Source organism: Plasmodium inui, assembly GCF_000524495.1.
Source record: "Plasmodium inui San Antonio 1 unplaced genomic scaffold supercont1.3, whole genome shotgun sequence".
NCBI lineage: Eukaryota > Apicomplexa > Aconoidasida > Haemosporida > Plasmodiidae > Plasmodium > Plasmodium inui.
In genome coordinates, this window is record NW_008481837.1 from 111,402 (window position 1) to 137,726 (window position 26,325).

Genomic DNA, 26,325 nt, shown 5'->3' on the forward strand with positions numbered 1-26,325 from the left:
AAATAACGCAGATCTCGCAGCATATGTGGTAAAATTATCCATTTTGAGCAGCACACCAGGGTGACTACAGCAGCCAAGTGATTTTTTTTAAACGGACATACACGAGGAGAGCACCTTGCATCTGCGCGTGCGCACACACACGTGCCGCGAGTCGCCCCAGATTTGTGCTGTGTGTTGCAGGAGCTGGTGAGGGGCATTTTTTTCTTTTTTTTTGTGGCTTTGAAAAGGAAGCCATCGCACCCCTGAGCAATCACAGTCAAGTTTTGCTTCCTCGCCCAGATGGGCAGACGCTTTAACGTGATCCCACTTCGAAGATGACTCCACTTAGCTTGCATCTGCTCAGATGTGATGAATAATGTGAGAGTCTCTCCGCCCCTTCGCCTGCGACTAACCATCTTTTTCGAGCATTTTTAATTTTTGTTTTATTTGTACTATCGTCTGCGGGTCTAAGGCAGAGGTGCGGATAGAAATAGACAGAAGCCGGTAGAACGATATAGAAGCCCATCCAAGGTAACCACTGAACCACTGCCAAAGAAGAGAAGTTCGCCTTTTCTCCCCCCAAGAAAAATACAACAAAAAAGACGAAGTGACGCCATGGAGAAGCAGTCCAAAACGGAAGGAGGGAAGGCCAGCAAAGAAGACATCTACAAGAACTACATGGATGAGCTGAATGTTCTACCCTCGATGTTGCAAAGCAAAAATCTGGACTCCTTCGCATCGAATTCCACCATCGATGAAAATAAATTAATGAATGTAAATGATCTGTGTAACCTTTACTTGGATCGAAACCCCGACAAGGGAATCAGCAAGCGGGTGGTAGATGCACCCATGGAGGAGGGGACCGGAGAAGCTAAAGATATGAGCTTTACCGGCATGATACGAAACAGCCCCGTGATGGATTTTTTAAATACACCCATTGTGAATGACACTGGAGGGGGAATCACCACGAACAGAGGCTTCAGCGAAGCGAGTAAAGTAGCCCCTCCTAGTGAACCTTCTCCGACTGATCAGATCGGAATGGAAAGGAACCCCTCACAAGTGAACGAGGCGAACCAAATCAACGGGGCAATTTCTACACACAGAGACCATTTTAACCTTACTCACAACAAGACAGGAATGAATGGGAAGGACGTAACAGCAGAAGATTGGAAAAAATGTAACCCCTCTTTTTACCACGATAGTCCCAATTATGCACCACAAAATGCAGGGGAGAATCACCTTTGTGGTGACTCCAATTGTCTATGTAATAATGGAAAAAATTCCTTCTACAGAAATGGAATTTTCCCCAACTGCAGTGAACAAAACGAGATGGCTGGCCACTCCGAGGTCCATAACGGTTACGACTACAGGTTCATTAAGCATTACCTAGAGCAGAGGCTGAACAGGCCAGGGAGCATCCAGAATGAGGAGCAGCGGGAACAGCAGCAGCACCAACTCAGCAACTTGGATGAGAAAGCATTTGATGTGAAGGGCTATTTCAAGGGGGGTTATCTTCCAAGGGAAGCTACGCTACAGGCTGGTCTTTACGGTGAACCTGTCATTGACCACGAGGTGAAGGACACGCAAGGGGTAACACAGGGGAATGCACACACGGATTCCGTCACGAATGCCGTCACGAATGCCGTCACGAATGCAATGACGGATGCACACACGGATGGAAGTACCCTTCCGCATGTGCAGGCCTATCTGCAGGGAGGAGTGCAGGACCCCGAGGACCTCCTCAATGGCGACATCCACAAGGATAGTTCCGCCTCCTGTGACGAATTGAAACGTTATGCCAATCATAGCAATGAAGAATCCCCAAATGAGGGGTTCAACAAAGGAGTGGAAGACAGCATGGATAACTGCAACTACGACTTGGCTAGTCACTCGGAAGGTAGGAACGTTGTCCCAGATGAGCACACTAATGATTTATCTGTCGAGATGAAAAACCGATCCGACGATGGGGAGCAGAACCCAGACCATGCGTTTAAAAATATCGCAATGAAGATCCATCACTACTTGAAGAATTACAGCAGCAAGATGATCTTCGAGGAGGGGAAGCAGCTCAATGGTGGACCCCCTCCTGGGTTAGCCCAGGGAAGCACCAAACATCCCGCTGCAATCACTTCCACGGTGGCTACCGGTGTGGCTTCCCCTATGACAACGCCTTTGGGCACCCCCCACAGCAGCCACATGCACGCGTATCCTGTCCATATAGACTACCCCTTCGGTAGATACTCCGCGAAGGACAAAGTAACCCAGCAGGGAAGGATCAAAATAACCGTCCCGTTATTTCTACTCTATATCACGAATGCCTATACCATTGGTAACCCCATTGGGGACCCCATCGGAAGCACCACCAAAAGTGCATATGCAGTGCGTCGGAAGAGACTCAAAAAGAGAATCATCAATGAGATTATTTCTGGATTTATCTACACGGATGCGAATAAATACGTAGAACAGCTCTTATGTAACATTAAAAATTGCTTCATTCAGGTGTTGGATTATCTGAGGGACTATAACCCTCAGTGGGTCTCCAGCAACAATGGGGATGCCTACTTCTACCACTTCAGGAAAATTATGGCAATTAACAGCTCCTATGTTGACGTCAATTCGATTGTCCATTACGCCAGGGTACTCACCAACATGAAGAAGAAGTTGACCGATGGACGGGTTAGATGCACACTGGGGAGGAGGGGTCTCGATGGAAGCTCCTTGCAGGGGAGCAATCTACACAGTAAGGTCTCCATCCCAAGTGGGAATGCCAAAATGATGCCCATTTTAAATACACTGCCTCCGAATGCGATAACCGCCATAGTGATGAATGGAGAAAATGACCCCTCTAGCGGGGGAAACTTCTACCAGGGGGTAAATCACTCTGCGTTCAACCAACCCATGCATCACGCAGATGGGATCCACTGCCTCGGTAGGTCCCTAAAGAGAAAACACAGCCTCGGGGAGGAAAAAGAGGCAGATGTATACACCCATAAGCAGATAAAGACAGACACGATCTCCACCGACGAGAATTGTACAAATAACGAGCCAAATAGAGACGTAAATGAGGAGGCAAATAACGACGCAAACACCAATGAACATTCTTTTGTAATGGGCGAACTGAGGATGAACCATTCCGAGTATAGGCCTCATCAAGGTCAGTACGACCCTAACGTTATGGCTTCCAAGGACACAGACGGACTGCTCTGCAGAGAAGGCATGATCGATGTCGAAGACAAAATTTACTACGCACCCAGTGACATGCGAACCAGCATTGAAACGGTCATTAACGAGAATGCCAAGCCGGACAAGTACGATGGTAAGTCTGGATTGAAGATTTACAGCGAAGAGGGCGAAGTGGACGAGGAGCAGGAACTTCATGGAGAAGGGGCACAACCGAAAGAAGGAGTTGAAACCTTCGGAGAGCGTGACACCAAGACCCCCAATGGGGATTATTACATTCCTGTGGAGGAAGCTCCCGCCGATGGGACACACCTAGATGACCCATTACAGATTAGAGGTAGCCACGGTACGGAAAAAAACGACCTGGATCCGAAGAATCAAAAGGCACTATCCCACCTGCAACAGTCTACAAAAAAGGAGGAAGCATTCACTGGGAAGGAGACCCCAAATGGGGAGGACGAAAGTGTCATTGTGAAAGCGGGGCAGGAGGAGGAGGCAACACATCCTTCCGACGAGCGTTGGAGTGCAAAAAACCAACATAATGGTATCATCAGCCGTGGCGAGGGATTCGATTTACAGTCAGGCATAATTCCCGCTGTAGTGGGGGACCCCAGTGAAGAGACTAACAAACCGCTGAACGTCCACCCCACTGTGTATGATGAATCGGCCCTCTTTAACGAGCAGTACCTGAGTGTATCCGCGATGGACAAATTAAAATCCAATGAGAGGAAGACAAGTGCATCTGACAAGTTCGATTCGGCGGAATTCGATTCTGAGGGGGTCGATTCGGTTTATCGAGCTAGCCATTTTTCAAATCGCTTGTCTTTGCCTCTAAGAAAGGCGAATGATCCGGCAGGGGGAGTGCCACAAGTGGAAGCAATCGCAACAGTCGCCGCCGTCGAAGCTGATACCATTCACGAGGCTAACCCTGGGGAAAATCAGCATGAATACCACTCCCATGTGACGGAACCAGAAAAGCAAAATCGCAAGGTGAAGAACCGACTGGTTTCTCTGAGCACCCCCATGAAGAACTCCATAATGCACCTGAATATAAATAAGAAGAAGAAGAAGAAAAAAAAAATGATGACGCATTATTTGAACGAAGTTATGAGCATACTCTTCTGCAACGATATTTTCAATTATGCAGTTATCTTTACTCCGATTTTGAAGAACCTAGGAGTGTTGTCTTCCTTGAGTGCATACACCATTAGCAACATCCTATTGAGACTGGACAATTTTAAGCTGATCGAGGTGGACAAGGGGAAGATTATGCATAAGAATACAAGCATGCTCCTTCGTGGAGAGTTCCTTCATACGAATGAGAAGATCGACTGCTTCGTTTGTTCACCAAAGGGGGGTGTTTTGGACGAGACAAGCAGTAATAATGCCAGGATTGGTGGCATGTATGCTAATGAGGCCATCCTTTCAGGTGAAGAAGACAAAGCGCTACAGTATCTACTGGGTATGATGGAGAAGGGGGGTCAGAAAAGAATTGTCGCTGAGGAGATGATGCGAAAATTAGGTTTTGCTCCCCATGGGGAGGCGAAGGAGGTAGGGGCAGTCTGGCCCGGGGGCGCGGGACACGCTGTCCACGCTGCTCACTCTGCCCACTCTGCCCACTCTGCCCCCTTTGAAGTGCGAAGCAGTGTGCACAACAATCTCCATAACAATCTTCATAACTGCATTGGGGGTAGTCGGGATGATCTCATCTCGCACTGCGCCCACGGGGAAGGTCAAGCAGTGGACCCCTGCGGCAGTGGAGACAGCCTATGCAAAACTCAACTGATGCATTTCATTCGGGAGGTTCTAATTCAGCACGGCGCACACATTAACCAGAGCGTGGAACTCAGCTCGAATGACAATGATGTCTTGGGGGGGGAAGCACCGAAAGATGACAATCACGGAGGCAGCAGAAATGGGGATGAGCCAAGCTATACTGCTGCAGAAAATGACATCCGTGGGGTAAGTAAAAAAGTGCAAAATAGTCAATCGGACAGAGCAAACGGGGCGAATGGGGAACAACCCCCCTTCGATGATAGTGCAGCCTCCCTCCAAACAGAAGAGAAGAAACAAACCAGATACAATTTTAGCCAACAGAAAGATCATCATAGCATAGATTGCGATTCGAGTCACGTCGGAAAAAGCAATCCCAATGGAAACATTCTAAACAAGGAGAATTTTTTTAATCTGTTAAAATGGTACTTATCCGTTAAGGTCGCTGGTGTTTCTGAAAAACCTTCTATCGGTAAATCCAATGTGAGTGCACAATCGCGTCTGTGCGATAATGGAGGAGCAGGGGGCGACCTTCTGCTCAGCGCAGTGAGCGCGTGCAACCATATCCCGTCCGGTGACACCTTCCCGAGCGGTAGCTTCGCCGGCGATGGGCCACAACAAAGCGACTGCTGCAAAACGGCGGACAATAAGGACGCACTGGACGACAACAAAACGGTGGATGCCGGCAAAGCGCTCCATTATGGGGCATTCCCCTGCGGGAGTGTCCCCAACATGTGTGCAGCCGGAAGTAACAATCTCTGGGTAAACATTCTCAGAGCACAGGGTGCATTACATCGGTGCAGTTCCTTTCATGGAGAAGAGCCAACCAATGCCATTGCCAACAGTGGAAACAGAACCTGTCTGGTGCACCCATCCGCAGGGTGGAACGATGCAAATCAGTTGCAAAACGATCCGCAGTATAAAGCAAACGTTTTCATGCATGCGAATCATCCCAAGTGTTCCCTCGTGGGTATGCTGAACCAGCACGTAAGCCACATTAATGGTCTGTTCGGCGGAGGGATGGCAGCATGTACTCCTGACAGCCACCCCTGCGCGGAGAAGATCAAACTGGCCAGCAACTTAAATGAGAAAAATGTTAAGAGCAGTCTCATTAGTGAACCCAGTGGATGTGAAAACAACAACAAGGGAACCAATCCATATGGAGGTGAGTTAGGAAAGATTCTTCTCAATTTGATTAAATCTGGAGAAATGAATTTAGAAGGTTTGCCTTATGAAAAATTTCTTCTTGACTCGAAGATGCTGGAAGAGACGAATGGTTCAGCGGTGTCTAGACATCCCTTGGGAGAAAACAACAATGTGATGTGTAATGAGATGTATGGAGGGGAGCACCATCGTGATAAAACACATGGTGGGGTGAATAATCCGTCCAACTGTCCCTGTTGTGTGAAGAAAGTAGTCGGTGGGGGCAAAGGCAACCTTATCGACATGCCAAACCATCTGTCTAGCCATCCGACCCAAGAACTGATCAATAAGAATGACGGACAGGTAGGTAAGGAAGGGGACATGACAGAGGAACAAGTGCATGGAGAGGAAAACCTTCTAAAAATGAACAATAATAAATGCCCGGATGGGAAGCTTTCCTATGACAGTCTGATTGACCCGGCCTGCACAAATAGCAGCAACGGAGGTATCTGCCAGAACTGCCAAAACTGCCCGAACTGCCAGAACTGCCGAAGCGGATTAATGCCCTCCACCGCCACCGCCTCAACATGCACGCATCAGATCAGCAAGAGGAGTAATAACCTATGGAAGCTATACCATCTGTATGAGCTCCTAGAGAAAGAGAAGAACGGCAATCCTGCTGATGATAAGATCTGCACTGAGATGCAAAACGGATTGAGAAAATATTTCACCAAGCATGACTACCTCTTTTGCAAAGGGAGAGTTGGCCACCCCTTCTCCTCTTGTGATCACGTAGGAGCGGAAAACGGGTGCGGACAGGAAGGCGCCAGTGGGAACGGTTGCAGTGGGAACAGAGTCCTAAGCGATGGCTGCAAACTGCTGAGCGATAGCTGCAAGCTGTATGAACAAGAGTTGTATTCACTGAACAATCAGCTCTTACATTCCAGGAGGGACAATATGCAGTTTACGTCTTACACGAGGGAAGACAGTGGATTGTTTCCCTGCTTTGATAAGGGGGATGGGAATGGCGGCTTCGCAGTAGCGAATACCACCTGCGGAGCGCCGGGAAGTCACTTCCCCGGAGGGACAGCCGAGGAAGGAATGTATCCGCATACCCACAGGAGTTACAAGAACCTCTTCTTAAATGACGAAGAGAACCACAGGAATGAACCGACCATGTTATTTCACGATGGCAATCACAGGACAAACAGAATGGGTGGTGGTAGAATGAAGGACTACCTGTCGTCCTTGTACAATTCGATTATTTACAAATCGGGCTTCTATCCCACTGAGGGGTCTAACCATAACGGTGCACAGAGCAGTGGCGGAAGTGGCAATATACGTTTCAATTGCAATAATCATGTGAATAGATGCACCGACTCGAGAAGAAGTAGCAACCTCTGTGACTACCTCACGAACTTTACCTACTCCAATCCGAACGAGAATTGCAGCGATAATGTCAGTCACGTGGACGAATTGGGGAAATTCCTTCTCGGAAGAGAACACAGCAACAGTAGGGATGACAGTGGAGGCAGCAGAAGGGGTGGCAGTGGGGCTAGTGCCCGCCATGGACTAGGTCGTCACAGCACTGGTAGGCACAGATACCACCGCCTCGGAGGAGCAAGTGCCACCAAAGGGAGCAGCCACAATAAAAGCTTCCCACACTTGTACAAAGATGTAATGACCTCCTTTGATCACGGAAAGATTAAGCAGTGTAATAAACATATGGGAAACTCTCTTGACCTCTTCAGCGGAAGGAACACAACAGATGACATCAACTTGCATCGTTACCTAACCAGGAAAAGACGAGAAGAAATGAGTGACCATATCCAGAAAAAAAGGGCACTCCTAAGAAGAATAAAAAATGGAGAAAATATGACCGATCAGGAGATCAATACATATCTGATGAAATTATCTGCAGATCCGACAGAATATAACTTATTAAAAAAGTTCTATCTCCATGGTGGGGGGATGGAAGATCCGCACGATGTGGACGCGGTGGATTTGGATCGGGTGCATGACGATGCGGCGGATGTCGATGCGGTGGATGACGAAGCGGACGATGACGACGCTGATGGACGACGTGATGACATTGCCTTAGACGGTCGGGACCATGACATACATGGGAAGAAAAAGATACACATGAAGAATGGCTATTTCAGTGGCAGATCCACCGCAGGGGCCAGTGGAAATCTGCTCAGATCGGGAAGGCACAAAGATATAAAAGGCGGAAACAGCGTCGGATGTAGCGTCGCTGGAAGTGGAGCCAACCATGAAGACGACGAAAATGTTAGTAGTGTCGATTCGACGAAACTAGGAATGAAAGACGATCGAAGAAAGAATGTTAACTTCTATCTAAACAACTACACGGTGGAATATGGAAGGGGAAGGAGAAACAAAGTCCTGAATCAAAATTATATGAAGAACTACCAGATGGAGAGTAGATATTATGGAAGGAGGGAATCTTCCACTGGTGGTGCGGGAGAAACAGGGATGAATGGTGTGCATGGCGCTACGAATGGCAAGGCAGTACCCCCCATGGATGCTGATCATAGGAGTGGTAAACTCAATGGCTCTTGCTACATAGGAAATGGAAGAAATCACAGCAAAGACAAGACAAAATTGCACATGGAGACGACAAGGACGACGAGCACGGCGACGACGGCAACGGCAACAACAAACCCGGCTGGTAGAGGAAACAATGCCACTGGAAGAGGAGGAATCGGATCCAGGAGAATGAACACGAAAGGGAGGAACAACGCAGTTGTCGATCCGAACGAAAACTACGAATATAAAATGTCAGCATCGGAGCTGAAGCCCCAGAGAGGAGTCTACTTCGACCGATCGCAAAAGGCATGGATAGGTAGCTGGTACGAGGAAGGGAAGCAAATCAAAAGGAGATTCAAAATTAAATACTACGGCTGGGACGAAGCTCGTAATTTAGCCACCAAGGCCAGATTCGCCTTCGAAAATAGGACCAAGCATATAAAGGGCGCCGGCAAAAAGGGCTCCTCTGCTGCGGCGGCGGCGGCGACGACGACGACAGCGGCGACTGCAGCAGCTTCAACCAATTGCGATGCGTCCAATGATGTCACTTCCAGCGGAGCGAACGATGGGACGGAGGCGGTCAATGCGGATGGCTCCGGACAGTACGCACGCGCGGGGGGGAAGGAAGAAAACGCGGCGAATCTGAATGACAACGGAACGAATGAAGACAATGCCAACGGCAACCATGGTGCGAGTGCTCCCCATTTCGAAAGCGGCAGCTACGTAGACGGGACGAACAGGCGAATCATGTCGAGAAGAGGTGGAGGCGCGTACCTGCCGAGCACCAATGAAGACAACGCAGTGGACTCGAATAGCGCTCCTAAGAATAGACGAGATGGACGACGAGGAGGGTCCACCATGTACACAGGGAATACAAACAGAGGAAGGGAACATAAAATGGGAGATGAGAACGATCCCATGAGTGGCAAAGGAGGAGTGGCGGGACTGGCCGCCGCTGCAACCGGCGACGAGGACGAGGACGGCCTTCCATCAGAGAACCAGAGAAAATTAAGGACCAATAACAACCCAGGGGAGGGAAGCAACAAAAATGGCGTCCCCTACGCAGATGCCATCAAGAACAGCGATGTGGGAGAATCCACAAACGGCTACGAAGCCGGGGAAAGGGGAAAGTATCCTTTTCAGCATCACCAGGTGGATTATGAGGGGTACCATCCCGCCTATGATAATAAGAAGCGGAACATTGGAAACGCCAAAGGTGACGTCCGAGGTGGAGCGTGCAAGAATGGAGGTGCCTACGATGGTTATGCGGGGAAGTACGCGACCGACTACAAGGGGATCGAGATTGACCTGTTCAGCGACTGGAATGAGTATCACCGGGCGTGTACCGCTGTTAGTGGTAGGTATGAGGCTGGAGCCAGGGGAGACTATCCCGTGAGTGGCCTGAGCAGTGTCAACGGAATGAACGACCTGGATGGAGGCAAAGGCAAGGGGAGACAACACCTGTCCCAGGCCAGCGCCCTCCGGCAGTACAACGATTGTTACGTAAAGGGTGGTTACCCGGATGGGAAGCCCAGCACAGAGCACGCAGCGGAGGATGAAGGTGTGCCAAAAAAGAAAAACGAAAATGAGCAGTACGGTACCTGTGTCAGCAGAGGAGGCAGGCGAAGGATTAACAGCAATGGGAACACCGCGCGGAACCCTCACGAGAATGATCCTGAGCATGACGACGATGAAGACATGAACTACGATTACTGCAATCAGATGGGGACAAGCAGGAAGGATCGAGCAAACAGAGAAAACCATCTCAGTGCAACAGAAGACAAAAATAGAAATACGTGTGCAAAGTACCCAACAGGGAAAGCAGGAGACAATGTCATCACGTACGCAAAATCGAATAATAAAAAATCCAGTGAAACGAATCAAATTGATCACTCGGTTCTTCTACCCCAGGGGGTGTTCTATCAGGACTCCAAAAAAGCTTTCTGTGCCAACTGGTACTCGAATGGGAAGCAGGAAAAAAGATATTTTTCGATTAACAAATTTGGTGAAGAGAGAGCACGAAATTTAGCCATTGCCGCGAGGAAGAAGTTCGAAAATGTTTATAAGAAGAACCACAATGTGGGAAAAAAAGATGCACACTATGCTTGTACCATGATGAAAACGGAATCATTCGACGATGTAAATGGACTGGATGGCTACGACATAGGGGAGACCTTCCACGAGGCTAGCAATAACAATAACAGCAGAAGTAACAATAGCAGACAGGGCTGTGGCAGCCATGGGGGGAAAGGGAGCCCTACGCACACGGGGAAGGGCGCAGCGGCGATCAATGCGGCGCTGATCGCAGCAACCGGGATGAATGGCCTAAACCAGGGGGGCAGGAGTGGCGTAGGGCACAATAGCAAAAGTGGCCCCAATCACGAGATGGACACTCTTGATGTGAAGAAGGTACACATTAATAACGGGGGAAACGGAAAAACGGTCGGAGTAGGCGCGCCTCCTTTGTCTGCGCCCCCCACGACCAGCAACGACCACCTGCATTACGTGCAAAATGGCTACGTCAATGGGAAGGACTACTCCAATTGTAAGGAAAACAATCTCTATGGGGAAGATCTTTACAGGGGGGGGGCTCCTCTTCCCTGCAGAGGCGACCTCCTCCAGGGGGACCCCAGAACAGACGGAGTGCACCAAAACGTCATGTCACTGACGCCCCCAAGTGAGGGCATCCGAATGAACCTTGTCAGCCCGAATGGGAGTAGCACTCCACCCTACACGACTAACAACACGGAAAAGGAAAACACCAAACTTGTGAGTAGCCCCGTCGGAAGCAATAGCACCACTGACATGGTAAATAATAACATGGCCGATTCTGTGCTCAATGGCAGAGTAGGGGCAACCAACTTCGACGGCGAAGCTCTTCAGAACGATTTACAGATGAGCATCATCGCGCCCTTAAGTAACATCGCTATCGCAGGAGCAACCAATCCAAATGATAACGAAGGTGCTGACCCGAACGGATTACACGACGGAAATGGTATGGACAGTGCCCTCCTCGGAACCAACGTGGGAGGAAGTGCCACTCCCCCATTCGGAACCAGCAACGGCAGCAGCAACGGCAGCAGCAACGGCAGCAGCAACGGCAGCAACAACAACAATAACAGCAACCTTTTTATTGGCCCAAACGACGTGTGTGTTCCCGGAGCAGAGGACCAAAACGGGGACAGCAACTTCTACACGGGGGCGACGACCAACAAAACAAACGAGATGATGCACCTCTACGCGGCACAAAGTGAGAGGCTCAGTAAAGGATTAACAGGCGAAGAGCTTACTCCTGTTGATGCCCCCTTCGATCCGAACGGAAAGGAGTTTTCTTCCACCCCGGATTATTACAATGGCAACAAACAGGGAGCGAAAAATCCCTTCACGAGAAACATCAAAAAGGAGATCGACGATATGAGCATGTACAGCAAGTTGGAAAGAATGGACAAGTCCAACTCCTCCACCCCTGCGGGGGTTTACATGATCAGAATCAACGGCATTGTTCAGGCGTGGAGGGCCGAGTGGAGAAGCCCCAGCGGGTGTAAGCGCACCAAGAACTTCGGCATCAACACCTATGGAAGCAGCTTGAGCAAAAAGCTCGCCATCGAAATGCGGGCCAGGATGACGGGCGAGTGCCTCGTGTCGGACGACGGCACTGTCTTTGACTACACCAATAAGAAGACCCCCAATGGTGCCATCCGCGATTAGCTGGGCGACGCAGCTGTGGGAGCGCAGCTGTGGGAGCGCGGCCGCGTCATCCCTGCTTAACGTCGCCAGGAAGGTGTGTGACCTCTCCATCCGCATTGCGTTTGTATATTTTGCCGAACAGGTTGCTAATACCCTTTTTTGCATTTCCCCTCTTCTCCCACAAATTTTTGGTTTAACTTTTTTTTTCAAGTGTCATTGTACGGCCCTCGCGCTTCTCAAACTGCTCACGGTTTGGTCGTTGTCGAACGGGATTCGTCGCCGGGCGACCCCGCGGACTGCCCTTAAGGCTCAGGTTTGAAGGTACACATGAAGGGGCACAAAGAATCGCTTAAAAAAACGGGCTTAAAAAAACGGGCTTAAAAAGATGCTTAAGAAAACGAACTTAAAAAACGGGCTTAAAAAGGTACTTAAAATGTGCTTAAAAAAAAGTCCTTAAAAAAGGGCTTAAAAAGGTGCTTAAAAGGTGCCTAAAAAGCTCTCTCAAAAGATCGGTCAAAACGTCCCAGTTCGGGGCCCTTCGTTCCACCTCTTTCCGCCTATTTGCCGCCTCTTCCATGCCCCATCAGACGGGCGTCTCGAAGAGCACGATGTGATACTTCTTCCTCTTATTCTTCGCCGTCATGCGTATGTACCTATTCTTAACGATGTTGATGACTCCCGTGAGGTCGCGCTTCTTCGACACGAAGACACACCAGGAGCCCCTGTTTTCGTAGTAAAAGTAGGTTGCCAAATTGAGTAAGCTGCTTCCTAACTCCTCCATGCTGATATTGGGATTGTTAATAAATTCATTAATTACGTGTTGCTTGAAATTGAACTTCATCTTGTCATCCATGTAGGAGAAGTCAGTGTGCACATGAGTTATGTTTTTCGTCTTCACTTTTTTGTATTCTATAGATGTATAGAACGCCTTGGCATTCATGAAATCCAATTTAGAACCCTTCCTCGATCGGAAACAAAGAATCGTGTAATTATCTTTTATATACTTTTTATCTGCATTGTTGGAAAGACATATTTCGTGGATATCCTTCTGCGTCGGGAGAGTTAAATACTCCACAATGGGACTATATCTATGCCTATGCACTTTGTCCTTCTTGTTTTTGTAATAATTGCACTCTTCGTTAAACATAACATTTTTGTCTAAATCGACGGAATCATTTTGCAAACACAGATGATCTTCGTCGGAGATATACGATTTAAAGTAATAATCGGAGGAGGTAAAGAAAATATTCCATTTTCTGTTGTGTACATTTTCCATGCTAGTGATCATGTTTTTTAAAATGTCTATTAGATGCATCTTTTCATCCGACTTGGTGATGTACTTCTCATTTAGGTGGCTCAACAGTAAGTGCTTCTGCTTTGGGTTCCTTAATTCTGGTGTGTATTCTCTGAACCCGTCTTTCCCTGCATCTAAGAGGTTCCCAAAATTGGGTTCTATAAAGCAATGCTCATAATGTTGCCCTTCTTCGGTACATATGTAACAGTCCATCATGTTCTGAATCATGTTCACTTCATCTCCAGCGCAACTTAGCAACATCTTATTTAATTCTCCTATCTTCTTCGATGCCATTGCTTTGAAGCAGTTCAGACTGTAGTCAATGTATTCCTCATCTGCAGCTTCCTCCTTCGAGTTCTTCGTTTCGTCCTTCGTCGAGTTTTCCTCCTCTTGATGCTGGGGGTTCACTTCATCGGCTGCACCATTCTCGCTGGGTGGGTTCATTCCCTCCACTGCATCTGTCTCGGTGGACGGGTTCATCTCCTCGGTTCCATCTGTCTCGGGGAATGGGTTCATGTCCTCCGCTGCATCTGTCTCGGTGAACGGGTTCATCTCGTCTACCTCTACTTCCAGTGCCTGCACCTCGAGCTCCTCTGCTTGGGGCATCTCTTCTTCTACGTTGTCCGGCTCTTGGTGTGCCTTCACTTCGTCCGTTTCGATCGCTTCCTCCTTCGGCTCATCTTTCGCCACCTCCCCCTGTACCTTCTCCTCGTTTAGTTCCTCTGCTTGGGGCATTTTCTCTTCTACGTCTTCCGGCTCTTCGTGTGCCTCCACTTCGTCCGCTGCGATCGCTTCCTCGTTCGCCTCTTCCTTCACCTCTGCTTCCACCTCTTCCTTCACCTCTGCCTCCACCTCTGCCTCCACCTCTGCTTCCACCTCTTCCTTCACCTCTTCCTTCACCTCTTCCTTCACCTCTTCTTTCATCTCTGCTTCCACCTCCGTTTCCACCTTTACCTCCCCCTCCTTTGGTTCCTCTGCCACTCCGTCCACCTCTTGTTCCTTCATAGAAATTTCCTTATCTTCATCTTTCGCCATTTCCACCTTTTCCTGCACTTCTGCCTCCACCCGTACCTCCTCTGCTCCTTCATCTTTCAAATCGACCACCTCCACTTCCTCCGCCGCTTCCTCCTTGGGCTCATCTTTCTCCGCCTCCACCTCTTCCTCCTCGGCTCCTTCATCTTTCAAATCGACCACCTCTACTTCCTCCGTCGCCTCCTCCGCGCCATCCTCACCTGCCTTATCGGCGTCTACCTCCACCGGCACAGAGCCAGCCCTTTCCACATCTACCTCCTGCTCCTGCGATTCTCCTGCATCGGCCGTGTTGATGCTCACGGTGCCTCTTCTCTTCTCTTCCTGTTCGTCACTGTTTGTGGCGTCCACAGGGGGGAGCTCCTCCTTGGGCAGGTCATCCTCGGGGGCTTCCTCACTTAACTGCTCCTCATTCAATTGCTCCTCCTCGGCTGTCTCTCCGTTCGCTTTGCCTTCTTCGGCAACTTCCAGTTCTCCTTCCTCAGGTTGGACTCCGTCCAGGTGCACTTCTGCCTGTTTTACTTCCTCCCGATCCACTTCTCCCTGTTGTACCTCCTCCCGGTCTACTTCTCCCCTCTCAACATCAGCCACTACACTCGCATCCGCGCTTCCCTGCGACACTATCTCCCTAGACGGCGAGTCCCCGCCGCAGAAGTTTGGCATTCCCATGCCGCAGGTGCGGCTTCCCTTCAGGGCCTCATCCAGATCACTCACCTTCCCGTTGCAAGTAGGCACGTTATTTAATATATTCATAATACCACACATCTGTACTGCGTCTTGATTGAGATCACTGCCTTGTTTATGGTAGGAGTCTCCCCCTCTTTCCATGGATCCTTCCCCCGTTTTGTCCTCTGCTTTGTCCCCTCCGAAATTATACATCTCCGATATTCTTCTCAGGTTCATAATTTCCATGATGTACTTAAGATATGTGTTTTCGTTTTTCGAATCAGAATCCATTCCTTCTTTCATCATCTTGTAGATCATTTCAGCATCCTCTTTCTTGTACACTTGGCTGATTCTCACACACTCTAGGTTTAACAACCCTGCTACCTTGGAGGTAAATTCTTCCCCCCCAGGGTGTGCCCCCTGATGAGCATTCACTGCTGCACCCCACTTTGGAATCATCCTGTGCATGCACTGTTCCCACTTTCTCTGCATCAGAATTTTTAAAGAGACATCCGTGAGGAAGATTCGGTTTTCTCCCATGGCCCATTCGCTCTTACTGATGTTGTAGGACTTTATCATATCTTCGACACGCTGCTTGGCGTCTTCGTGTGGAGAATCCAGTCCCGCCCCCTCTGCAGCTTCGCCATCTGCTTCTTCCTCATATGCTTCTTCCTTATCTTCTTCTTCCCCCTTTGCCGCCTCCCCATTTGCTTCTTCCTCATCTGCTTCTTCCTTATCTGCTTCTTCCCCCTTTGCCACCTCCTCATCTTCTTCTTCCCTCTTTGCCGCCTCCCCATCTGCTTCTTCCCCCTTTGCCACCTCCTCATCTTCTTCTTCCCTCTTTGCCGCCTCCCCATCTGCTTCTTCCCCCTTTGCCACCTCCTCATCTTCTTCTTCCCTCTTTGCCGCCTCCCCATCTGCTTCTTCCCCCTTTGCCACCTCCTCATCTTCTTCTTCCCTCTTTGCCGCCTCCCCATCTGCTTCTTCCCCCTTTGCCACCTCCTCATCTTCTTCTTCCCTCTTTGCCGCCTCCCCATCTGCTTCTTCCCCCTTTGCCACCTCCTCATCTTCTTCTTCCCTCTTTGCCGCCTCCCCATCTGCTTCTTCCCCCTTTGCCACCTCCTCATCTTCTTCTTCCCTCTTTGCCGCCTCCCCATCTGCTTCTTCCCCCTTTGCCACCTCCTCATCTTCTTCTTCCCTCTTTGCCGCCTCCCCATCTGCTTCTTCCCCCTTTGCCACCTCCTCATCTTCTTCTTCCCTCTTTGCCGCCTCCCCATCTGCTTCTTCCCCCTTTGCCACCTCCTCATCTTCTTCTTCCCTCTTTGCCGCCTCCCCATCTGCTTCTTCCCCCTTTGCCACCTCCTCATCTTCTTCTTCCCTCTTTGCCGCCTCCCCATCTGCTTCTTCCCCCTTTGCCACCTCCTCATCTTCTTCTTCCCTCTTTGCCGCCTCCCCATCTGCTTCTTCCCCCTTTGCCACCTCCTCATCTTCTTCTTCCCTCTTTGCCGCCTCCCCATCTGCTTCTTCCCCCTTTGCCACCTCCTCATCTTCTTCTTCCCTCTTTGCCGCCTCCCCATCTGCTTCTTCCCCCTTTGCCACCTCCTCATCTTCTTCTTCCCTCTTTGCCGCCTCCCCATCTGCTTCTTCCCCCTTTGCCACCTCCTCATCTTCTTCTTCCCTCTTTGCCGCCTCCCCATCTGCTTCTTCCCCCTTTGCCACCTCCTCATCTTCTTCTTCCCTCTTTGCCGCCTCCCCATCTGCTTCTTCCCCCTTTGCCACCTCCTCATCTTCTTCTTCCCTCTTTGCCGCCTCCCCATCTGCTTCTTCCCCCTTTGCCACCTCCTCATCTTCTTCTTCCCTCTTTGCCGCCTCCCCATCTGCTTCTTCCCCCTTTGCCACCTCCTCATCTTCTTCTTCCCTCTTTGCCGCCTCCCCATCTGCTTCTTCCCCCTTTGCCACCTCCTCATCTTCTTCTTCCCTCTTTGCCGCCTCCCCATCTGCTTCTTCCCCCTTTGCTTCTTCCCCCCCCAAGAGGTCCAGCAACTCCGCGAAATAAAAGGCGTGGGGGAAGAGCCCAGCACCTTTGAGCTGTCTGAACTGCGAAAGGCACATCCTCTGAACCTGATCGAGGACGACACGCTCGTCAAACAGGTTAATAATTTCCCCCCTGCCGCTCAACCTGTTCTGGTTCGACGTCATGCAGAATATGAAGTGGCAGAAAGTACTCTCCTTCACCTTCATCAATTCGATCAAGCTATTCCTCAGCATGGTAACAGGCATTTGATTCTTCGACTCGTACTTGCGTCGGAACAGTTTCAGAGCAGACTGAATGCTGTATCGTCTCTTCTCCTCCATGATGTCCCCAGAGGGGTCATAATCATAACTGCAGCAGAGTTGTTCCAGGTAGGGGTTGCCCGACTTCTTCATCATATCAATATAGTTATTCGTCAGTATTTGTATGTTTTGGCTGATAAGCTCCTCGGATGAGTAACAAACTTCACCATATGAGTGGACGATGACGAAGGAGGAAAGCGATTTGCTGCTCTTCTTCCCCGAGTCAATGGAGAAGGCCTCCTTTATGTACCCACCCTCCTTGGAAAACTTCTTCACTATTAAGGCGTGCAAATTTTTCTTTTCGGTGACTTTCTTCATGGATAGATATTCCAAGTAGGAAAAGAGCGACTCTTCCTCTTTCTGAACCAACACATTGTACAGACCCTCGTTGTCTATTTCGTCCAAGTTAAGGCAGGAGGAGGTCTCTATGCCTTCTTCCCTACACAGTTGTATCCTCTGTCGGAACATAAAATCCACGACCATCTTACGCACCGCTTCATTGCTAGTGTTTACGAGTAATTCGGTGAGGGAATTCTTTTCTCCCTTTTCAAAGTAGGCCAAATCTAGAACATTTATGTAGTTTGACTGATCACTGCCATTCTCATGATCTACCCCTCCTCCAATTAGAACCACCAATTTACAGTTCACCTTATGCAGAACCCAATTAAATAACTCATCGTAAGTGGTCTTAATGAACGCTTCTATTCTCCTCTGGATCTTGGTTTCGTTATGTACCTTCATAAGTAGAATATCGTTGAAGACGTAATGTGTGGTGAAATATTTTACGAGTTGTTCTGGACGGATACCCAGGAGCTTACTAGCTAGGAGGAAGCTCTTCACGTTGTCATCCGTAATTAAATCCTCATTTGAATCTTCCAAGATTTGTAGTAACTCTGCGTAGTTGATGGAACTTTCACAGAGAAGGTTCTTTCTAAGCACAGATTTCTGTCGCAGATTTTTCACCGTCTCTATATTCCCTAGGAGTAACAATGCCGAGAGGATAGAGAAGACAAAATCGATTTCTTTGTCGTCATCAAAAATGTAATTAAATGATTTTAGTAATTCAAGAAATTTGGCCGATTCGACTGTTGAGGAGAGTCTCTCCTTCGCTGGGTGGCCCTCTACCGCGTTGTCGTTAACCCGCAACGTCTTGCCACTCCGCATGGACCCCCTCAATCGCAACATCCTATAATACTTCACATCCTTCAGATAGTACATTTCCTTGAACTTGTCGCTTGACCCGTTTAGGATATAGTAAAAAATGTTGAAGGAATTCTCGCGATCGCGTTCGTGTTCGCCGCCCGTTTCGTCGTCCGTCTTGCCGCCACTCTCTCCGCCACTCTCTTCGCCAGTCTCTTCGCCCATCTCGTCACCCGTTCCGCTCTTTCCGATAAGCCTTTCCTTCTCGAAGAGGAACTTCTTCACGTGCATTGACTTCACGCGCCCACTCTCGTCCATGTGGAGAGTAAAAAACTTGGATAACCTACTGGAGTTGTTGTTCTTTCCCGTTTTGGCGCCCCCGAAGGCGTCCAGGATGACGTTCATGTGGGCTATCATTTCGGTGAGCTTCACTCGGTTCGGCTCGGTAGATTCCCCCGCTTCCTCTGGATGACTTGCCTCATCCCGCTGGTTCATCTCGGCCGACTGATTCGCTTCGTTCTCGTCGTCCTGTGCGCTGGCTGTCCTCTCCTCCGCGGCAGCGACATCCTTCTGCTCACACGTCTCCTCCCGAGGCGTCTTCACTTGATAGGCCAGAAAGTTTAATATATTCTTCGTGATCTCACTCTTCCCCGAGCCAGACTCACCAGTCACGATAATGGACTGATTCCGTTTTAACATGCTCAAATTTCGCAGCGCAGAATGAGCAACGGTGTATTCATTCGGATTCCCCTCGGCAGTTGTGTCCGAAAACTTGCGCTTGCGAATGGTTTCTTCATTGTTTAGGCTCAAGTTCATATTGGGGTTTACAAATATGAGTAGCGGACCCATCTTTGTGTAGAATTTTTTGTTCTTAAATCTTCCGTGGAGATGATGCAGTAACGCGGGATCGTTAATATATTTCAGTTTTATCAGGTCATTTTGGTCCAAGGTAAAGAGATGGTTGGCCCTGTGTATGTTCTTCACTCTGCTCACAAATATGCGTCCATTGGGGTCGTCGTGCTTGCATAACATGACGTCATCGTCGTCATTCACCTGGACTATGCGGCACAGAATGAACGGAGTGTTGTCCGCATCCCCCTCCGGGCTGGAGGATTCGTTTTCATACCACACGATGTCTCCCTCCTTGAAATTTGCGTCTTCCGCGCCCCCCATTGTTGTCGTGTGCGAAGTAGTACAAAATGGAGTTCTGTGTTGGTTCGTGCACATTGGGGGGTTATGGAACCACCGTGGGGAAAGTTTTTAGAGAGAAAAAAAAAAAACGCAAACAGGGGCGAACCACACCGGACACAAGGCGCAAAACAGTTGTGAAGCGATTTACTAAATTTTAACAATGTAGGAGAAGGAAAAAAAAATTCCACAAATCCACGACTGATGGTGGAAGTGGTGCCTCCTCGCCTTGCTTCGTTTCCCCTGTTTTGGTGTGTTTCGTTTAGTTTTTCTTTAGTCTGCTTTATTTTTTTGGTTTATTTTTTTGTTTTTTTGTTTTATTTTTTTGTTCTATTTTTTTGTTCTATTTTTTTGTTCTATTTTTTTGTTCTATTCTTTTGCTTTTTTGCCCATCATTTCGCTTTTTCGCATTGTTTGTTTTTTTTTTTTCATTTCTCGGTCAATTTATAGACTATAAAGTTACGACATCAGGTTGTTTTTCATGCAAGGCATAAGGAAAAAATTTCCGGAGAAAAAAAATGTACGCAATTCTATGAACCTGTGCGAAATTCCACGCAACTGTATGTAGATAAATGTACACACTTCTGTACACACTTATGGCGTATGTGCACATGCGCACTGTAGTGGTGGCGCCCCGAACACTGGAGAGTCGCAAACGCAAAACGGACCCACGCCGGTACACAGAGGCGACCGACCCTGCAGAAATTGTGTGTAGAGAGGGAAGGGACGGAACCATTTAATGTACTGATGTTGTTGTTTGCGAATGTGTGAGGAACATACAGGGAGGGTACACGACAGCGATCATATAGCAACTGCTTTGTAAATGCTCTCGCAGGGCGTTTTTCTATATAAAACATGATGAGCCTTTTTCCACAATAACGAGTTCGCCGAGGGGACCGTCGTAGGTTAACAGGTTAACATGTTAATGGGTTGCTTGTTCGTTCGTTTGCTCCGCAGTTGTTTTTTTTTTTTTTTTTTTTTCTAGCTAGCTAAAACGGCATAACGGCTAGTTACGCGGAAAAAAAAAAGAATTGCTCTAAAGAGGTGATAAAAAAGGAATGGCTACTTTCTGAATAATTTTTTTTCATCGAGGGGGAGATCGTATAATGCGGTTTCCGATTTTTCGAAGCATAAATCTGGCCCCACTAAGGGGGGAGAAACACACAAACTTATCGCTTCACGCCACGGCCCGGTCCTCGAGGCATAGAACTGGAGGGGTAAAGCACACACGAACGGACGGGCCGATGGTGCACAAAATGAAAACACCACCAGGTAATTCCCAACACTCAAGGAAAGAAGTTAGAAAAAGAAAAAAAAAAAAAACCAAAAACGCGGATCACAAACAAGTACAAACGCGCTTCGCGCACGCACGTAAAAAAAAAAAAAGAGAGAAAAAACTTCCCTATGTGGAGAAGGCCGCCAACCCCAAGCCCGTGTGCTCATTTGAAAGCACCTCGAACGACATGTTCACCGCAGAGGCTAATTTGAGAAGCTTTCTTCCTTCTTCCCCTGCGTCCGCGGTTGCTTCTCCCTCGGTCCCCACAATTTGGGTTAAAAACTGGGGAGACACCCGCTTCATCTTCTCCTGCACCATTAAAAAATAGGCGAGCAAAATGGCAAAGCGGTTCACTGCCTCACTGTCCACGTGGATATTCTTCAACGCGACATTGATTAAATTGTTACTGAATTGTATGGAAACCCCGCGGAGGTCACACCGCAGCGTCTCCCAGCTGCTTTGTTCCCTCGTCGTGATAACAACAAAATTGTTCAAGTGGAAAAAATCAGGCGCCAAAAATTTTCGGAATAGGGATAAGAAATCCGCGCCTATAAGAATGAACACCCCGTTTGCAATTTTTTTATTTTGCTGAATCCACTTGGTTACACATGGGTCGTGCGAAATGGGCATTCTTTTGCCTTCACCGTGGAGGCAACCACCCTCCCCTGTTTCGGTTGCTTCGGTTGCGTCAGTTGCTTCATCTGCTTCATCTGCTTCGTCTGCTTCTCTCGTTACACCCGTGGGCCTCGAACAAAACAGGAAAATGTTGCCCCCCCCAGCGGAACTACACACAATGGGCTGATTTAATTGCACAATTTTCAAATCAAGATTATTTTCAAAAAAGTGGAGAACGTTTCTTTTGACGTGCATATTTGTAGCCAATCGAAAGTTGCCGGCTTTTTCCTCGCTCGCTGGTGTCTCCATGGGTGGTCCCCCCAGCAAAGTGGTGTGCGCCCCTTTCATGTCGCCCTCTAAGTTGGTCCAAAAAACATGACGCAAACAGCTCACGCACAGATTCACAAACGCGTCGTTGTAACCTTTTTTATTCTTATCTATTACAAACCTTAACCTTAGTGAGTTGAAAAAGGAATTGCACTTCTCTCCAATGAGATTGGACACAACTGCCACCCCTGCACAGGAGTGACAAAAATGGGTCATAGTTTCCTCAATGTTGTTGGTGTTAATGCCTCCAATGAGGATAATAGGTGGAGCCTCTGAGTTTGAAGTTGGTTTGTAAATTTTTCCTGTCTCTTGAAGATGCTTTATCCTACAATGTAGCATTCGTATTTGTTGCTTCAACCCCTCGTGATGCGAAGCTGCAATTTGCTTCGTCGTGGATTCATATAACGTATGTTCATGCACTATGTAATCAACATGGCTATTCAGGGCCATCTGAATGTCCTCGTCATTGCTAAAGTTTATGGTTGCCCCGATGATTTTGTCTTCTCCTAGGATGTCCCTCGCGACGTTCATGGGGACGTCTGTCCTCCCCACATGCACTCCATCAGCGTCTACACCTAGACAGATATCGATTCTGTTGTTTATTATTAGTGGTACTTTGTATTTACCTAGCAGCTGCTTCATCCTTACGGCTGCGTTGTAAAAATATCTGTCATCTGCCTTCTTCAGGCGCAACTGCACCAACCCCACTCCGCCAAGAACTCCTTCCAGGACCTTTCCAATCAGCGTGCGGCACACGTTCTGCTTATCCGCGAAGAATTTGTCGTCCGTCACGAGGTACAGGGAGTAGTCGACATGTTTCCCCGACGAGCTGCTCCGCGTGGAAAAGCAGTGGAAGCGGGGCAGGCGGCTCCGGCGGCTCTGGCTGGGCCAGTCGGGCAAGCCGAGCAATCCAGGCAAACTAGAACTCTTCTTCATCTTTTCCATCCCTTCTTCGTATAGAAGCCCCTCCCCTTGGGTTGCTCTTTCGCGGCGGGGTGCGCACCTGTCCGTCACTGCAAAAAGGGGGAGTATGTCCCCCCCGCTGCACTAACAGGAGCAAGCGGCTATGTGGGAGAGCGGCCTCTCATGAGCAGCATGATGAGCAGCAGTGCGCCGCTTTCTCCAGCGAGGTATCCTCTCATTATCTCACTTTCCGCGCGCAGGGAAGGAAGCATGCGGTAAAGCCTGGTGCCCATTTTGTCGGCGCTCATAATGTGGTGAGTACCTTGCGGAGGGACACGACGCGGTGAAGTTGCATCGATTGTAGCTTTACCCCCCGCGGGGAAGTGTAATCAGTCAAGTTCAGCCTTACCTTCTTTTTTTTTCTTCCTTGTTGGGGAGGAGGGGGCCGTCGGTAAAGCGTCGCTCTGATAAAGGAATATAGCGAAATGGTCTACTATCGCTGCCGCTTCAAACCTGCCGCGTCCGCATCAGGGGGGCCGACCTTGCCGCCGAGAACACCGCGTTCCGCGGAGCAGTTTCGCTTAATATTGCTGATGGTGATTTTCTTCAAGGCTCCGTTGGTGTGAATCAGAGCCCTCTGCGAATGCTCGTATATGGCCTGATGCAGCTCATACTTCTGGGTTAGCTGGTTCGTGACCTCCTCCCTGTCCTGGTAAAATTTCTTCTCCTTGCCTCTAATGGAGTTGTATCTGTTTATCAGCTTAGTCTGTTTCTCTAGTAGCTCCTTTTTCTTAAGAGCCAACTCCTGTTCGTATATTTTCATATCTTTAATGGAAAAGTCGAAAGGCAACGAGTGGATATTCTTGTCCTTCAAAGATTCATACATCGTATTAGCTTCTCTGATGCTCACATCTTGTCTGCGTCTGTCTTGCAAAAGGCTCACCTTGTCTTTTTCCAGCTCATCAAAGTAGCTATTTGCGCATTTCACCATCGTCCCCAGGGTTAGGGAAAGTTCTCTAAAGAGGACCTCTTTCAACTGGATCAGTTTTCTGTCGTTATTTATATGCATCACATGATTAAGTATCTGTTGTCGCAACGGTATCGACATGAGGGATACCATATTTGGGTCCACCTTTCGAAGTAATTTGTTCAGTTCTTCCTTCTCGTAGTACGGACTCAATTGCATAAAATACCTTTCTTGCTTCTCATCGAGGTAGTTTTCCTTCACGTATTGGTAAGACTGCATTATGCGTAGCAGACTCTGTAGAGGGTCCAGCAGGTTCACTTCATCTATGGGTAGTAAGTTTCTTATTCTTTGTAAGTAGCCCACTTGTTTGTCCTTTTTGTGGACAATTCTAAAGGGAGAGCCCTTCACGTGCCATCCGTTTAGCGTCACGTTTATTTGTCTGTATGGGATGGTCCCTTCCTCTTCATCTGCTGCAGTGGTTGGCCTTACGTAGCGGTATATAACTTCATAGGAGCCATTGTGCAGGTCATTCACCCTAACGATTTTAACCCCTCCGAGGGCGTGCGCCTCAAAGGAGTCGCCTCCTTCGGAGATGGCATTCCCGTAGGCGTCGTAGCTCTGGATGAAGAAATTATCATACTGCTTCTGCCTGTCATGGTCGCTGCAAGAGGCGACAGGGTCGCCAGGGTCCCCTCCTGCGTCGTATTTCAAAATGTGCATGGGGGGGTCTTCGTCGTCGTCGTCTTGTTCTGCTTCGTCCTCTTCTTCGTCCTCTTCTTCTTCTCCCCCGCTGCCACTACTACTACCCCCGCCCGATTCACAACCATCGGAGTCCGCCAAATCAAACTCGTTTGCGCGTAGCGAATCGTTATAGATGCGGCTGAACCTTCCACGTGTGTGTAATTTCCGCTTTCTTTTCCCTGCCCCCCTTCTGATCGCCGGGAAGACCATCCCACCGCTGACCCTTTTGTACACCACACAGTTTGGGGCGTACGCCACGTTCGGCTTTATGCAAATGAGGTAGGGGGAATTCGCAACGGCCTTTTTTTTGCAAAATATAGACAAATAGTAGTAGCCGCACTTTCCCAAGTTATACGTCACAACATAGGTCCCATTTTTTAAATCGCTAATGTTGCACTTGAAACTATTTTGTGTCAGTTTCATATTTTCACTATCGTACATTTCGGACTCGAACATGTATCCTTCTCTCATTGTTTGATTCTCAGTGTTGTTGTTTACATGAGGAGAGGGTCCTTCTATGAACGTGTTTGCACCTGTTTCATCCCTACCGCTACGCGTAAGAGGGGAACGACAAAGAGAGCCACTTTTCCCCCTCTTCCCCTCAGTAACAGCAACGATATAGGGTCCATCCCTTTCTGTGCCTCCCCAAAGAGATGATTCCCTCTCTTCACACCCCACATGTTTGTAATTCGAAAAATTAGCATTAATATTATACCTATTGTGATCCAAATTGATTAACGTCTCATGTTTTTCTCTTTGGAATTGGTTATACAAATTGTTTCGTATGTACAAGTCGTATCGGTTGTCCTGCTGCTCCTCCCCCTGTGTTTGCTCCCTTTGGTAATTCAGTTTGTCTACCTTTTCCCTTTCCTTCACGTACGCTTCAAATGTGTAGTTCTCCACGTAAATACATTCCCCTGTTTTGCTAACCGTTTCGATTACCACTTGGTTCAGTACACCTGCTATGCCTTCGTACAAATTTCCTCCCTTCACCTTGCACGCCACAGGGTCTATTTCTGCGTTAGACACAGGGGTGAATTCGAAATCTTTTTCTTCCTTTCTCATAGTTGGAGATGGTTTCATTTCATTTGGAATTCCTCCTCTTCGGAAGCTCTCCCAGTCATCATCTGTAATGTCGTCTGCGCCACACTCGGTCATCACCTGCTCGATGTATTTTCGGCCAATCTGTTTTGTTCTGTTCAGGTACTTCTTGTTGACTTCCCTCTCTGCGTACCTTTCGCGTGCTTTGTTTTTGCTCCTGTGTTTCTGCGCGGGGTCGCACTTGAGCATGTCGTTCAGCTTCCGCAGGGGGGTAGGATTCTCCATATTGTTAGCATACTTCATGTGCTTAGCAGCCTTCCTGTGGTTAGCATCTTTCACATGGTTAACACCCATGATGTGGGTGGTGATACTCTCCTATTTCCCACCTGGGAGAACCACTTGAGAACAACTCGAGTAAGACAAAAAAAAAGCGGAACGTTTTAAAGCGTCGTACAGAGGGCTAAACGGGACCTGTCACATAAAGGGGCATTCCTT

At 48.6% G+C, this 26,325-nt stretch overlaps 3 protein-coding genes across 3 annotated transcripts; 1 reads left to right on the forward strand and 2 right to left on the reverse strand.

Moving 5' to 3' along the window:
- Window positions 1–594: 594 nt before the first annotated feature.
- C922_00853 (hypothetical protein) lies at window positions 595–12,330 on the forward strand (the record flags this gene model as incomplete). The annotated part of the gene is made up of 2 exons (XM_008816465.1): window positions 595–4,621; window positions 4,796–12,330. The coding sequence occupies 2 exons, from the start codon at window positions 595–597 to the stop codon at window positions 12,328–12,330; spliced, it is 11,562 nt and encodes a 3,853-aa protein (XP_008814687.1).
- Window positions 12,331–12,892: 562 nt separating this feature from the next.
- C922_00854 (hypothetical protein) lies at window positions 12,893–19,945 on the reverse strand (the record flags this gene model as incomplete). Its single annotated transcript, XM_008816466.1, has 1 exon — window positions 12,893–19,945. One exon carries the CDS (start codon window positions 19,943–19,945, stop codon window positions 12,893–12,895), a length of 7,053 nt encoding a protein of 2,350 aa, XP_008814688.1.
- A 1,417-nt stretch (window positions 19,946–21,362) lies between these two features.
- C922_00855 (hypothetical protein) lies at window positions 21,363–26,184 on the reverse strand (the record flags this gene model as incomplete). Its single annotated transcript, XM_008816467.1, has 3 exons — window positions 21,363–23,191; window positions 23,329–23,403; window positions 23,595–26,184. 3 exons carry the CDS (start codon window positions 26,182–26,184, stop codon window positions 21,363–21,365), a joined length of 4,494 nt encoding a protein of 1,497 aa, XP_008814689.1.
- Between the last annotated feature and the right edge of the window lie 141 nt (window positions 26,185–26,325).